The 16,034-nt window shown below is 35.4% G+C and overlaps 1 protein-coding gene and 1 pseudogene across 2 annotated transcripts in view; both read left to right on the top strand.

Annotated features, from left to right (window-relative positions):
* LOC112207519 (ankyrin repeat domain-containing protein 20B) overlaps positions 1-2,234 on the top strand; it is a 41,882-nt gene extending 39,648 nt beyond the window's left edge. For both annotated transcript variants that reach the window (XM_054678014.2, XM_054678015.2), the window contains exon 15: positions 1,167-2,234. In XM_054678014.2, the coding sequence (XP_054533989.1) occupies positions 1,167-2,144 (978 nt within the window). In that variant the 3' untranslated portion in view covers positions 2,145-2,234. The remainder of the gene's footprint in view (positions 1-1,166) is intronic.
* Positions 2,235-8,553: 6,319 nt separating this feature from the next.
* The window catches only part of LOC104007873 (ankyrin repeat domain-containing protein 18A-like), a 57,597-nt pseudogene continuing 50,116 nt past the window's right edge, over positions 8,554-16,034 (top strand).

A 16,034-nucleotide genomic window follows, 5' to 3' on the forward strand; every position in this document is an offset into this window, starting at 1 on the left:
TAAATCAATCTTTGGTAAAAATTCTATATTTTAAACTTTATCTTATCACTGTTACTTATAATATCCACTTGATTTAATGTATATTGTTTAGGTCTAAAACCAGAAATGTTATCTCATTTTTAAAAATGAATGATGACACTTACAGGTACAATTATTAATATTTATTATAAATCTTGGCATCCACATAGGATATTATTTTATTACAAAGAGCTTTTGAAAACAATAATATGCCATAATATATACTTAGTGATAACCTGTTGATAAAAATTTTGTTCCAGGTAAAATTTTTCCTTGTACTTTCCCCTATTTCATATTGATTACTGCACCTAATATTATAAAGAGGAAACAGAAATTATTGCAATCACAAATAATCTCATGATATTCTAAGAAGAGCTCTATAAATTTTATCTTATTTACTGTTGGTGTTTTGAAATAAAAGTTTTCTTTCGTATTGATGTATTTACACCACAGAAGTAACTGTGATCTGTTGGAGAACTAGAAGTAGAGTCAGAAGTCCTGGGGAAAATCCTGTAGCTTGCTTATATTTTTAACATTTCTTTTTCAAAATTGTGGTAACTAGATGAGTTCATCAATGAATGTATATAGGAGTGACTAGTATAATGTCTAGTTTATGATTTAGTGAATGTAATTCTTATAACTGACTATAAAAGTGTTAAAAGAGTCAAACTGAAATAGAATGTTATCGGTGAAACAGAACTGTAATAACTCTGGGAAATTTTATCTGTCCAAATACGTGTGAACAAAAGTTCTTACTATAGGGTGGTGTATGGGTTAGATATCAAAGTGTAAATGCAATTTTTTGATATACCTTAATTTAGTCAAATTTGTTAATGCTTTAATTTATGCTTTTGAGTTTGTTGTAATTCAGGGAAAGGCTTTTCCAATTCTGATATTCTTAAAAATTCTCTGGTGTGCGTGTGTGTGTTTACTTTTATAAATTCATTGACTCTAAATACATTTCTGAACTTTCTGGAATTTATGCTCTATAAGGTTCAAAGTTTTGCTTCAACTTTTTCTCCAGGTGGATATCCACTTTGGGTAAACTTTTTAGCGTATGGATGTGCAGGTTATTCTTTAACTTCAGAGGTAATCATGATATGTTATTTTATTGAGTACTAGCTAAAACTTTCTTTTGTTTTATTTAGGATTTTCATAATCATGAAGAAACGAAAGGTGGTCTGATGGATGAAAATTGCATTTTGAAGGCAGATATTGCCATACTCAGACAGGAAATATGTACAATGAAAAATGACAACTTGGAAAAAGAAAATAAATATCTTAAGGACATTAAAATTGTTAAAGAAACAAATGCTGCCCTTGAAAAGTATATAAAACTCAATGAGGAAATGATAACAGAAACAGCATTCCGGTATCAACAAGAGCTTAATGATCTCAAGGCTGAGAATACAAGGCTCAATGCCGAACTGTTGAAGGAAAAAGAAAGCAAGAAAAGACTGGAAGCTGACATTGAATCTTATCAGTCTAGACTGGCTGCTGCTATAAGTAAACACAGTGAAAGTGTGAAAACAGAAAGAAACCTAAAACTTGCTTTAGAGAGAACACAAGATGTTTCTGTACAAGTAGAAATGAGTTCTGCGATTTCCAAAGTAAAAGACGAGAATGAGTTTCTTACTGAACAACTTTCTGAAACACAAATTACATTCAATGCCTTGAAAGATAAGTTCCGTAAGACAAGAGATAGTCTCAGAAAAAAGTCATTGGCTTTAGAAACTGTACAAAACGACCTAAGGCAAACACAGCAGCAAACACAGGAAATGAAAGAGATGTATCAAAATGCAGAAGCTAAAGTGAATAATTCCACTGGAAAGTGGAACTGTGTAGAAGAGAGGATAGGTCACCTCCAACGTGAAAATGCGTGGCTTGTACAGCAACTAGATGACGTTCATCAGAAAGAGGATCATAAAGAGATAGTAACTAATATCCAAAGAGGCTTTATTGAGAGTGGAAAGAAAGACCTCGTACCAGAAGAGAAAAGTAAGAAGCTAATGAATGAATGTGATCATTTAAAAGAAAGTCTCTTTCAGTATGAGAGAGAGAAAGCAGAAGGAGTAGTAAGTATCAAGGGAGATAAATATTTTCAAACTTCTAGAAAGAAAATTTAAACATTTGGTTCTGGATACATGTTGAACTTAGTTGAATATAAAAATCTAGATAAAAAGTGTGTTTACCATACTGGATAATTCCATTTACATGAAGCATCCAGAAAAGATAAATGTATAGGGACAAAAAGTAGATTAATGTTTGCAAGGGGCTGGGGCTGGAAGCTGGTAGTGACTGCTAATGGGCATGAGGAATCTTAACAGTGATGGAAATGCTCTAAAGTTGGATTGTAGAGATGGCTGCACAACTCAGTAAATGTACTAAAAATCTTTTAAGTTAAAACAGATACATTCTATAGTATGTAAATTATATTTCAACAAAGCTGTTTTAATAAAGGAAAAATGTGTTTACTATATCGGCTTAGAAACATGCCTCATTTCTAGGAAATAAAAGAGGTGAGAGATGATTTACTTTGAGAAAAGACATTGTGTCACCTGTGAAATTTTATTAGGCACAGAGTCATATTTTAAGGTAGATAGTTCTGTACTGCTGAAATAGTAATTTTAATGTCTTTATGTTGCCACATGTTCAGACCATAATGTAGTTATAAATGGAAATGTTTACACCTGAAGTGAGTATTTTCAAATTAAAATTTAATTAAGTGATTTTCTTTGACACTTAATTCTAGATTCCCCAGATGAATTGAAGTGTATTGCTGTGTCTTGTAATACCTTGCTTTAACTAGCTTTTTATGTATTTTAGTTGGTATAGCTTTGTTATTATTCATATTAATTTAACAAATCTGAAAATACGTGAAATTACGTATTTTTATGACCACGTAATGTTTTAAAGGCACCTACTTGTTATAAAATCATAATTTAGGATAAATGTGGTAAAACTTAGCAAAACTATATTTGGTTTAGTCTTCCCACTGGTATTTATAGTTTACTTTGAATATTTATATTAATTAGCTCATAATTTTTATTTCAAGGCTCAATGACTGTCATTGGAATATAATTTTGTTCAGTACAAAGATACTTGTAGCTGTCTGTGATTTACGAGTTAGGCATTACATCTCCATTTTAAGACTGAGGGGTGGCAGGCTTCACATACAGTGGGAATGGAGTAATTACAGGAGGGAGTTGTAGGAGCTTTGAAGTCAGAGAGGGAGGTAGAGGCCTTTTTACCTAGGGCCTCAAAGGCCATTGGAATTTTACTTTTATTCTGAGATAGGAATCTGTTGGAAGGATTTGAACAGGTGATTGAATATGTTAGGAACTTTGAGGCTGAGTTGAGCTTCTGAGATGATTGAATGTTGGAATGAATCTGTTGTGTAACTAAGAGAATACCAATTTGGCAGGAAGAGAACATATTCTGCATCCCTCACTGAATTCAGTAATAAATAAAAATGTGTACATGTGATTAAAAGAAGGTGAATTGATATGTGTGGTGATAATTTTCAAAGTAGATATGTTAGAATTAAACATTATTAACAAAATTTAATAATAAGGCAATTTATAAAATCAGTAACAAAAATATTTTATCAGGTGGTTGTGAGACAACTTCAACAAGAAGTGGCTGACAGCGTAAAAAAATTAACAACGTTAGAGTCTCCACTGGAAGGTATATCACGTTGTCACATTAATTTGGATGAGACACAGGCCTCAAAGAAGAAATTATTTCAAGTGGAAAGTCAAGTATGTATGGAATTTAACATGTCAACAGTTATTCTGTAGCTAGTTGAATTATATAACATGTTTTAGGATACTAATTTTGGCAGAAGCTTTATTTTTTATTTTCATTATAATGAATGATTTCCATTTTACTATCTTTATAATGTACTTATTTTTTTATATTGTGACTTTCATTCTACCATTTTGAAAAACCATTGCATACCTTTTCTCTTACAATATGTACCCTTGGAAAAGTTGAGAATTATACATCATTCCTCATAGAAAATTGACTTTTTTCCTGTTAAACAGTATTTTTAAGTAATTTTTGTATTGCTCTGATGAAGCAGGCCAGATTAAATCAGAGGAGAATGTTTCATGGAATGTTCCAGAAAATTGTCTTATTTCTTCACTTTTGTGAATGGACACAGAATCTGTGTCTATTTGTTTCACAGATTCTAGGTTAACTTGTACAGAAAGGCCATTATACTATTCTTTGAAATGTGCATGTTTTAGGTTAATTTACAAACTATTTGAAAAGTTAGGCATTTTCTTTATCTTTTATTTAAAATATACTGTAAAACTGTAGAAATATTTAGATTTGATATAGCATGTACATCAAAAATTAAGAGTTGAGAAAATTATCTTGATCCTGCCTTTGGATTTTAAAAAATTCACTGAGATGTCATTCACATATCAGACAGTTCAACCATTTAAAATGTACAACTCAGTATCTATTAGTATGTTCACAGCATTTTCATCACCCTGAAAAGTGACCCCACATCTCCTAGGCATGACTGCAGCCTTCCTCCATGTCCCTCCACCTACCCCTGTTGTAGGCAACCACCGTCTACTTTTGTCTCCATATGTTTGCCTGTTCTGCATGTTTCATATACATAGAGTTATACAATATGTAGTCCTTTGTGACTGGCTTTTTCACTTAGCATAATGTTTTTAGAATTCATGCATGTTTTAGCACACATTCATAGTTTATTTCTTCTTATAGTTAAATGATATTCTATTCCATGGCTATACTGGTTTTCCATTCATTCATCAGTTGATGGACCTTTAGGTTAGTTTCCACTTTTTAGCTATTATGAAAAATGCTGCTGTGAACATTCACTTACAGGTTATTATGTGGACACGGGTTTTTATTTCCCTGCCATTGGACTTTATCCTCAGAGTTAACTGGGCAGATTTCAGCACTTGTCTTGCTCATGCTATCCTTTCTGCCTTCTCAGTTTCTGTTCATCTAGCCTCATTCATTCAGACCTGGCAGACAATTTTTTTGTTTTCATGAAGCTTTCTCTGACTGTTCTCTCATTGACCTTATGTGTTAGCAATCGTTGTCTAGTCTGTGCTGAAAAACTTAGTCCTTAATTTTACATGGCTTTTTTTTATGGAAGATAATTTTCTCTCATTATAAATTTGCTTAATGGGGGAATAATATATAATATGTATGCCACCTATCCTTGCATACATTGAAAATATTTTAGCTTAGAGGTTTGTAGCATACAATTCAATCCTTTATACCATACCAAGTATTTCTTCTTTGAGACCTTGACACAGTAAGGTTATATTCTAAATGTATTTTTAGCAATTAAATATCAAATCTAACGCAATTAGTCTAACACAGGAGACGCGTTCAATCACGTGTTTATGTTTTTCTCTCTATGAAAAAGAATCTAATTGGCCTTTTTTCACTATGTAGCCATTACTGTGTTTCTGGACTGCTCCCAGTCTGTCAGCTGAACAGTTCTGGGTGCAGCTTGTCTGATGAAGGATAGCACAGCCCCTTAATCTCAGTGCTCAGCAGAGTGCTTGTGAAGGCAGCACCACAGCAACAGTTGCTCAGAGTGAACGGATTCAGGAGCCTTGACTTAGCAATAGAGTCCAGGGTTCTCAGCTCAGTGTCTTTAGCCTGTCTCTGCTGGTCATGTCAGTTACATACTATTCCATCCAGGAGGTGCTATTTACATTGTAGTACATACATAGTCATTGCCTAATGAGTCATACAGAGAGAAAAGTAAGTTATAAATTATGTCCCCCATTTGCTGCAACTCTCAGTGGTAAGAATGATTCAGTGCAGCTATAGGAGAATACTTCCATTGGCATGCCACCTGCGTAAAACACACAATTTTGTTAAGATATACAATAAAATTATTATGCTAATAGCAAATATTTTATGTAGCTCACTATGTTCCATGTAGTCTTCTAAGTGCTTCATGTTAGTCCCCAGTTAAACACCTGGTTTTGGAAGGCTGAGGCAGGAGGATTGCTTGAGCCCAGGAGTTTGAGACCAGCCAGAGCAATATAGTGAGACCCTGTCTCTAAAAAAAAAAAAAAAAAATTTTTTTAAACACTTAGCTGAGGCATGGTGGTGCATGCCTGTAGTCCCAGCTACATTGGGAGGCTGCGGTAGGAGGGTCGTTTGAGCTTGGAATATTGAGGCTGCAGTGAGCAGTGATCAAGCCTCTGCACTCCAGCCTAGGTAGCAGAGGGAGACTCTGTCTCATAAATAAAACATGTTGTATAGATTCCCATAGAATTGAGTTAGATATCAGACATAGAATTATTAGCCACTTTGATGTCTACCTTGGGAGTAAAACATATAATAAGGGGCAGCTTTAAACCATCTTAATCAATGCCTCTAACTTCTCGAGAAGGTTCTTATTTCATGAATTTCTAAGCAAGGGACTACCTGGATTAAGACATTTGGTAGACACCATTTTGAGATGAAGAATCTTGAATGGGAAGAAGGGAGATCTCTACTTACTGAAGCCTCCCAATGACATAGTTAAGTGTCCCCCAAAAGGAACTTTAGAACAAGATGTTCATCATGCCATATCTCTATGGAAAAGGAAATTCTTTAAAAGAAAACAAAGGCAAACAATTGATAATCTGATTCTCATGGGAAAGTTTTCATTATCAAAGAAAAAGAGGGCTGGGTTCCATGGCTCACATCTGTAATCCCAACACTTTGGGAGGCTGAGGGGGGTGGATTACCTGAGGTCAGGAGTTCAAAAACAGTCTGGCCAACATGGTGAAACCCTGTCTCTACTGAAAATACAAAAATTAGCCAGGCGTGGTGCTGTGCACCTGTAGTCCCAGCTACTTGGGAGGCAGAGGCAGGAGAATCACTTGAACCCAGGAGGTAGAAGTTGCAGTAAGCTGAGATGGCACCACTGCGCTCCAGCCTGGATGACACAGTGTGACTCCATCTCAAAAAAAGAAAAGAAAGGGACAAAGTATACTGGTCCAAAAAAGAAGAAAGAATGAAAAAAAGGACAAAGTATACTGGTTAGTATCGTAGCAGTGAGATAGTCCCCCTTTGAGATTAGAAAATAACAGTATACTCAAAAGTAACATCAATAAGAACCAACATAAAATAGACAAGATTCACTATCTACAAAAGTAATCTGCACCAAGTAGCAATGTATGAGCATGTGGTGGAGAATATTGTCTATGATATGTGTTCTAGAAGGAAGAGACCTCAAGAAAAAGGTCAGAGCTGGAAATGTAGATTAGGGAATCTAGGTAAAAGTTTAGGAGATTTTAGGAGTCCTGAGAGAATTTAAAAAGTGAAATAGCCGCCGGGTGTGGTGGCCACACCCATAATCCCAGCACTTTGGGAGGCCAAGGCAGGCAGATCATGAGGTCAGGAGTTCAAGACCAATCTGACCAACATAGTGAAACCCCGTCTCTACTAAAAATACAGAAAATTAGCTGGGCGTGGTAGCATATGCCTGTAATCCTAGCTACTTGGGAGGCTGAGGCAGGAGAATCGCTTGAATCCAGGAGGTGGAGGTTCTGGTGAGCCGAGATCATGCCACTGCACTCCAACCTGGGTGACAGTGGGAGACTCCATCTCAAAACAAAAAACAAAAACAAAACAAAAAACCAGAAAAGGATAGGGCTGAAGAACAGAGGTTGCTAAATTTAGAAATGAAGTGGGGTCAGAGGAATAGAAAGGGATAGGGCTGAAGAACAGAGGTCACTGCATTTAGAAAGGAGGCGGGGTCAGAGGAATAGAAAGGGATAGAGCTGAAGAACAGAGGTCACTGCATTTAGAAAGGAAGTGGGGTCAGAGGAGCAGAGGGAGCATTTGGTCACTGCTCTGCTGAGTAAAGTAGGATAAAGTCCTTCATAACCCTTGGACTTTTTTATTGGAATTATTAAAAATCAGATTTCAGTATAAAAAACACAATAATTGATGAAAAAATATTTCTGAATGAGACCATGTGTCATAGAGTCCAATGGAAGGGGAGAAACAGGATAATAGCAAAGCCACAAAAAGTAGACAAAAGTTGTTTTTGTTTATTATAGAAAAAATAAACTTTATTTAAAGAGAAATGGTTAAGAGAAAGGGAAAAACTGAAACCTATGGGTGAATACTTAGAATGACAGTATTTAGCTCAGCCTGAAGACAGATGAGGATGAAAAATGTAATGGGAACTAGATAAGAGTTTTCTAAAATTTGTCTTAGTAAGATATAATTTAAGAAAACTTGGAATATCTTAAACTATTAAAAACAATATTTCTAGAGCATCTTTAAAAACTAAAATGTAAATATAACTACTCTTTTTTTTTTTTAACTAACCCTTAGTATTTTGTGTGTAAAAACCCTCATTTGTAACAAACATTGTTGGCAGTTTAAATTTCAGAAAAGATAATGATGAAAATTTGAATCATTTTTAGCAGTTTTAAGAAAAGTGACTATTATTGAAATCTGACCTTATTGGCATCAGGTTTATAAAATGCACTTTATACACCTGCCTAAATACATATTACTCATCCACTTATGAGAAATAATATTTTTGAGATAAAAGAGGGTCTACAGATTTTACAAAAATAATTTTAAACACTTTTTTTAAGCCTAAAAAAGAAAATGAAGAATTAAGAAAACTTTTTGAGTTAATATCATCACTGAAGTATAATGTGAATCGAATAAGAAAGAAAAATGATGAATTAGAAGAAGAGGCAACTGGGTATGGTTTTCATATTGTAGAACATGTTAACCATTTATTAATTGATTTAACGCTAATTTTACTTGACTAAAACAGATACAAATTCATTTTATGTTTGCATTTTCATAATTAAATGAATTCTATTTTAAAATGTATTTCAGAAACTCACAGCACAACTTTTTAGACATGTGTGTCATGGGGGCGGGAGTCAGCTGAGCTGCTGGGGCAAGGTGAAATTTTTTTTGAATGCCAAAATATTCTTTTTTTTTTTTTTTTTTTTTTTTTTGAGAAAAAGTCTGGCTTTGTTTCCCAGGCTGGAGTACAATGGCGTGGTCTTGGCTCACTGCAACCTATGCCTCCAAGCAATTTTCCTGCCTCAGCCTCCTGAGTAGCTGGCATTACAGGCATGTGCCACCACACCCGGCTCATTTTTGTATTTTTAGTAGAGACGGGGTTTTGCCAAGTTGGTCAGGCTGGTCTCGAATTCCTGACCTCGTGATCTGCCCGCCTCGGCCTCCCAAAGTGACATGAGCCACCATGCCCGGCCACTTATTCTTTAATGATTTTGAAAACAATGACCACGCCTTGGACATGTAATGTCCAGTGCACTCTTCATTATCTAGTTTGAATTTTTATTTCTGAAGATATTTTTTGCTGTCTGTGGTCATTTTTTCTTCCTTTTGTAGTATCGTCTGCTGCATTCAAATTGTTTAAAGAAGACCTGTTTGTGTCATACTTTAACATCAAATTTATCTTCATATGTAGCTTATAGTTTGTTTCTGCTTCTTTTTCTTTTAGATATAAAACATATGGAAATTTACTCATTGTACATGAGTACCTCTGTTGTATACATGAAGTATACATGTTATTAAACTTGTTTTACGTAAATAAATTTCATATATATAAAAATATATGTATAACTTAAAGAAAAAGTAAAATGAACATTCATGTTTTGATCACAGATTTTTTTTAAAACAATGGAATCTGTCTTTGAAGCCCTGAACACAGCTACTTTTCTATTTATTTACTGAGCACTTAATTTGGTTTTCTGATTCGAATCAACATTTTTCTGTCATTGCCTTTCTCTACATGGTTTTGTATCTCTTTCATTTTGTTGACATTATGTCAGCAAAGATGTCTAGATCTCTTCTTCAAAGTCTTTAAATCGTCACACATCTCTCTGCCCCTTTCCTTTTTTCTAAAACTGCCTGTATCCTTTTTCTCCTCAACTCAGATATTAAAGATGTTTTCTTCTCTTTTTCTACATTGAATGATCTCCTTGATGCTTTTTGTGTGTACTTTTTTTTCTTCTGATAGACTGTGGTCAATGGGTATCAAAATGTACTTTTGTGTCTTTTTAAACATATGTGTTTTACTTTTTTATCTTGGTTACTCATCTCTGGGTTATGGCTTATATTTAGTAATAGGTTATTTTACTTAGCATACCAACATGGATATGAGTAGTTTGTTTACAAAAAGTGTATGGTTAGGCCAGGTGTGGTGGCTCACACCTGTAATCCCAGCACTTTGGGAGGCCAATGTGGGTGGATCATTTGAGGTCAAGAGTTCAAGACCAGTCTGACCAGTGAAACCCCGTCTCTACTAAAAATGCAAAATGAGCCAGGCGTGGTGGTACACACCTGTAATCCCAGCCACTTGGGAGGCTGAGACAGGTGAATCACTTGAGTCCAGGAGGCAGAGGTTGCAGTGAGCTGAGATCACACCATTGCACTTTGGCCTGGGCAACAAGAGTGAAATTCCATCTCAAAACAAAACAAAAAACAAAACAAAAACACTATATGGCTATAATATCACTTTACCTGCCATATATGCCATAAAATTGTTCTTCATATTATTTATCTAAGATTATAATTTCATATAGAATGCTTTCAAACTATGTTCAGTTGAAACTGAAAGGAACATAGTTTATAGATTTGTTTCTTTGATATGCCATAACAGATGTTTAAACAATTATTAAATATTTACTCAAAAGTACTTGACTTACTAATTCTGTACATTTCTGCAGATATAAGAAACTCCTGGAAATGACAATAAATATGTTAAATGTATTTGGAAATGAAGACTTTGATTGCCATGGAGACTTAAAAACAGATCAACTGAAAATGGATATTCTGATTAAGAAGCTAAAACAGAAGGTAATTTTAAAAAATTATTTTATCTTAAGGTCTAGATTACATGTGTGAGACGTGCAGGTTTGTTATATAGGTAAACGTGTGTCACGTTGGTTTGCTGCACCTATCAATCCACCTAGATATTAAGCCCTGCAGGCATTAGCTATTGATCTTGATGCTCTCCCTCCTGACCCTAACAGGCCCCAGTGTTTGTTGTTCCCCTCCCCGAGTCCATGTGTTCTCATCATTCAGCTCCCACTTATAAGTGAGAAGATGCAGTGTTTGGTTTTTTCTTCCTGCATTAGTTTGCTGAAGATATCAGCTTTGAGCTCATCCATATCCCTGCAAAAAGCATGATCTCATTCATTTTTATGGCTCCATAGTATTCCATGGTGTATATGTACCACATTTTCTTTATCCTGTCTATCACTGATGGACATCTGGGTTGATTCCATGGCTTTACTGTTGTGAATAGTGCTGCAATGAACATACAAATGCATGTATCTTTATAATAGAATAATTTATATTCCAACATATGGTAATTTTAAATCAGTTTTGGTATTAAAAAGCATGTAATTTTGGAAAATATTGATAATGGAAAACCCAAATTCTGCCAAAATATGTTGAGAAAATAGAGGGCAAATATATCTTTTCAGACTTTCAATGCCACAGGCTCTTAGTTAATCTTCCCCAGATCTGGGAAGACCTAGAAGGGGAGAGATTGGGCTACGTTAATGAGGGCCATTTCAATCTCTTGGCCCTGCAGCAGCCATTTCAAAATATGACAAAAAAATATATTTGGGGGTAAAATATTTTTATTTCCTTCAGCTTCTTCTCTCTGTGATGCTGCACCAGAATCAGGTTAGAAAGGAAGCCACATTATAAGAGTTAATAAAACCCATCTGATTAGATTTGATAGTTTGAAGGGTGTGATTCCCAGACCCTTTAGATAGAAATTGGGGCCAAAGAAAACAAGGTCTTATTCCTCAATATAAATCTGTCAGTGCTTTAAGCAGTGAAAGATTTTTCATTTAATTTTACAGACTTGAAACTAATGAAAAGGATAGCTTTTAAAATATAAATCTCTTTTTCTATGAAAAGGACATGCTGTTGATTCTCTTAGGCCTTGAACCCTGGCCAGTGATCTGAAACCAAGCAGTACCTGTCTCCAGATCACTAGTACCAAAATCACTAGTACCAAATTAATTTGGGGTGGGGGGTAACAGGTTCATTGAGAAATAATGAACACACCATGCAATTCACTCATTTAAAATATACAATATACTAACTTTAGTATTTTCAGAGAGTTATGCAGTCATCATTACAATCAATTGTAGAACATTTTCATCACCCTATAAACAAACCCCACATCATTTAGCTATCTTCACTAGTTTTCCCTTCCTCCCTCAGCCCTAGGTAACCACCCACCTTCTTTGTATAGATTTGCCTATAAGCCTCTGAAGTGAAAAGCAAGTGGTCTACTGTGACTGGCTTATTTCACTTAGCATAATTTTCCATGCTGCATCTCTGCTGTAGCAGGTATTGATGCAGGGTTTTTGCTCCTTAGTTCAGCTCAATCTGGGTTCTTCTCTTATGACCAGGAAAAATTAATCACACAGACACATTGAAGGGTGAGGAGGACAGAATTTATTAAGTGAAAGGAAAGCTCTCAGCAAAGAGGGGGGTCCTGCAAACAGGTTTCCACCTTACAATTGAATACCAGGAGCACAGGAGCTGAAGCGGCCAGGTTCCTCCTCTGCATAAGGCGTGAATTCCTGGTGACTCCACCCCATCCCCCCAGTGCTTGAGGGCCTCGGGTCTGCTGCTGGCATGTCCAGGCAAGACAAGTCCAGGTTCCCTTATCTGCACATAACATCTGGTGTAAACACTTGTGGGGCTGGTTGGGGATTCTCTGGGGACCCTTCCATATCTGCCTAGGCATTTTGCTGTCTCGTCCTAATACAGTATCAGTACTCAGTTTCTTCTTATTGCTGAGTGATATTCCATTGTATGGATACATCAAACATTTTATGTATCCATTCACCAGGTGATGGACCTTTGGGTTCTTTCCCACCCAAAGGTGATGGACGTTTTGGTTTTTTCCACTTTTTGACTCTTATTAATAATGCTGCTGTAAACATTTATGTATGAGTTTTTGTGCTTGCGTATGTTTTTGATTTTCTGGAGTATACTCATGACTGGAATTTCTGGGTCGTATGGTAACTTCATGCTTAACCTTTTGAGGAGCTGCCAGTTTGTTTTCCAAAGTGGCTGCATCACTTTACATTCCCAGAAGCATTGGATAAGGGTTTTAATTTCTTTACATTTTTCCTAACACTTATTTTCTCTTTTTTATTGAAAAAATGTTTCATCCTGTGGTGTGAAGTGATAACACATGTGGTTTTGATTTACTTTTTCCTAATGACTAATTACATTAAGCATCTATTAATGTGCTTATTACCCATCTTTATATCTTCTTTGCAAATATCTCTATTCAAAATCTTTGCCCATTTTTTAAATTGGGTTATCTTGTTATTTATGAATTGCAAAGGTTCTTTATATATCCTACATATGTAAGTCCCTTATCAGATACATGCTTTTCAAATACTTTCTTCTACTCAGTGTCTTACCTTTTCACTTATTGATACTGTCTTCTCAGGCACAGCAGTTTTCAATTTTGAAGTCCATTGAATCCATTTTTCCTTTGGAGTTATAGCTAAGAAAATACTGCCAAATGCAGTCACAAAGATTTATGCCAGGGTTTTCTTCTGAGGGTTTTATAGGTTTAGCTGTTACAGTTCACTGTTTTATTTTGAGGTAATTTTTAAATAAGATATTTGGTCCAACTTTATTTATTTTTTGCATGTGGATATCCAGTTGTCCCAGCACCATTTGTTGAAAAGACTATTCTTTCCCCATTCTGTTCTTTTGTTAACCTTGTATAAAATCAATTGACTGTAAATGTGCAGGTTTATTTGTAGATTATCAATTCTTAGTTTGTTTATATCTATTCTTTTTGTTTGTTTGTTTGTTTGTTTTTTATTTTTTTTTATTTTTTATTTTTTATTATACTTTAAGTTTTAGGGTACATGTGCAGATTGTGCAGGTTAGTTACATATGTATACATGTGCCATGCTGGTGCGCTGCACCCACTAACTCGTCATCTAGCATTAGGTATATCTCCCAATGCTATCCCTCCCCCCTCCCCCCTCCCCACCACAGTCCCCAGAGTATGATATTCCCCTTCCTGTGTCCATGTGATCTCATTGTTCAATTCCCACCTATGAGTGAGAATATGCGGTGTTTGGTTTTTTGTTCTTGCGATAGTTTACTGAGAATGATGGTTTCCAATTTCATCCATGTCCCTACAAAGGATATGAACTCATCATTTTTTATGGCTGCATAGTACTCCATGGTGTATATGTGCCACATTTTCTTAATCCAGTCTATCATTGTTGGACATTTGGGTTGGTTCCAAGTCTTTGCTATTGTGAATAATGCCGCAATAAACATACGTGTGCATGTGTCTTTATAGCAGCATGATTTATAGTCATTTGGGTATATACCCAGTAATGGGATGGCTGGGTCAAATGGTATTTCTAGTTCTAGATCCCTGAGGAATCGCCACACTGACTTCCACAATGGTTGAACTAGTTTACAGTCCCACCAACAGTGTAAAAGTGTTCCTATTTCTCCACATCCTCTCCAGCACCTGTTGTTTCCTGACTTTTGAATGATTGCCATTCTAACTGGTGTGAGATGATATCTCATAGTGGTTTTGATTTGCATTTCTCTGATGGCCAGTGATGATGAGCATTCTTATGCCAAGGCCAAATTGAATTTAATGAGAAGTTTTTTTCAATCATGTTGCATATTACCAGTTGTCTTATATCATAATAAAAATTAAATTTAGTGGAATATCTTTAACTTCACCTTTTGTGTCACAAAGGAGTCTCTGGCCAGCTTATACCTTACTTACTCTAAGACATGATGGCAAGTCAGGCTTACAAGACACACTTTCTTTTTTTCTCTATTCAAACCTTCAGTCTCTATTCCATCGCCTCCCTCTATAGTTATATTTTCAGTAAGTTTTGGTCACAGGATCTGCTGACGTAGTCTAATATTTAGTGTATTATGTTTTGCTAACTCATTATAATTCATAGAATCTTCCATAGATGTTTACCATCCAGGAAGGAGAAGTCTGAGCTGCCAGCTTTCCTCAGTGGAAATCAAGTGAAGTCATCATCTTGTAGTTCGCAGATCCTCTTTCCACCTGGTAGCTGGTTCTCTTGGGTAGCACTGCATCTAATCCTTTACTTGATGCAGATCTTGCATTCTCAGAAACCACAGTTCCCTGTATTGACCTCCTTTTACTGAAACAGAGATGCACAGCTCTGCTTTCTAGCTCAGTAGAGGATTCTTGGAATATAAAGTTTAACTCATTCCAAGAAAAAGTCTTAGGAGTGCAGCACTTCAAAATCAGGTAATGTTCAGGCAATTTATCAGAGACAAATAGTAGATTAGTATTTTGACTTTTGAAATTTCAGAGCCAAGTTGTGTGCTGTAGAGAAGCATTGTGGCATAACAGAGATGGGACGGTCTTAACTTCTCCATACAAACAAGCTTGAAGTAAGATAAAGGAGAAATTGCATTTGATGTCTTAACACTCAAAGCATACTGTGTTTATTTTACTTCTGTGAAGACTAAAAATCATTCCATAATGTTCTCCTTATTTCCTCATTGAGAAAAGGAAAAGGAAAATTGAATACTAGATTGATTAATAAATACTCAAAGTTTATTCTTTTAGAATTTCCATTAACTGAAATCAGGTAAATGTCTGATTTTGGTTATCTAACCAAGTATTTCTAGTTGTTTTTCAAATCATACATCTTCTTGCTTTGCAGTCTTATTTCCTAACTTAAGGGGAAATTGTAAGGAGACACCCTTGCCTTGATATCAGAGTTCATAATTGAAGGGGGTTTTAGGAAATGTTCCTCCTCAGCAGCTTGTGTCTCTCTCCTGGTTATCTACTGCTTCTCAATAATGTTTGCCATCAATAAATTAATCTCAGCATTTTTTAGATCCTACTTTAAAGGAGACTCTTTTCTCTGCGTAAGTTATGTTTCCTGTTGTCTCTTTTTAAAACTTATTTTTCTAACAATTATCCAGGGTTTTGTGGCTTA

The sequence above is a fragment of the Pan troglodytes genome, chromosome 12 (genome assembly GCF_028858775.2).
Source record: "Pan troglodytes isolate AG18354 chromosome 12, NHGRI_mPanTro3-v2.0_pri, whole genome shotgun sequence".
Taxonomy (NCBI): domain Eukaryota; kingdom Metazoa; phylum Chordata; class Mammalia; order Primates; family Hominidae; genus Pan; species Pan troglodytes.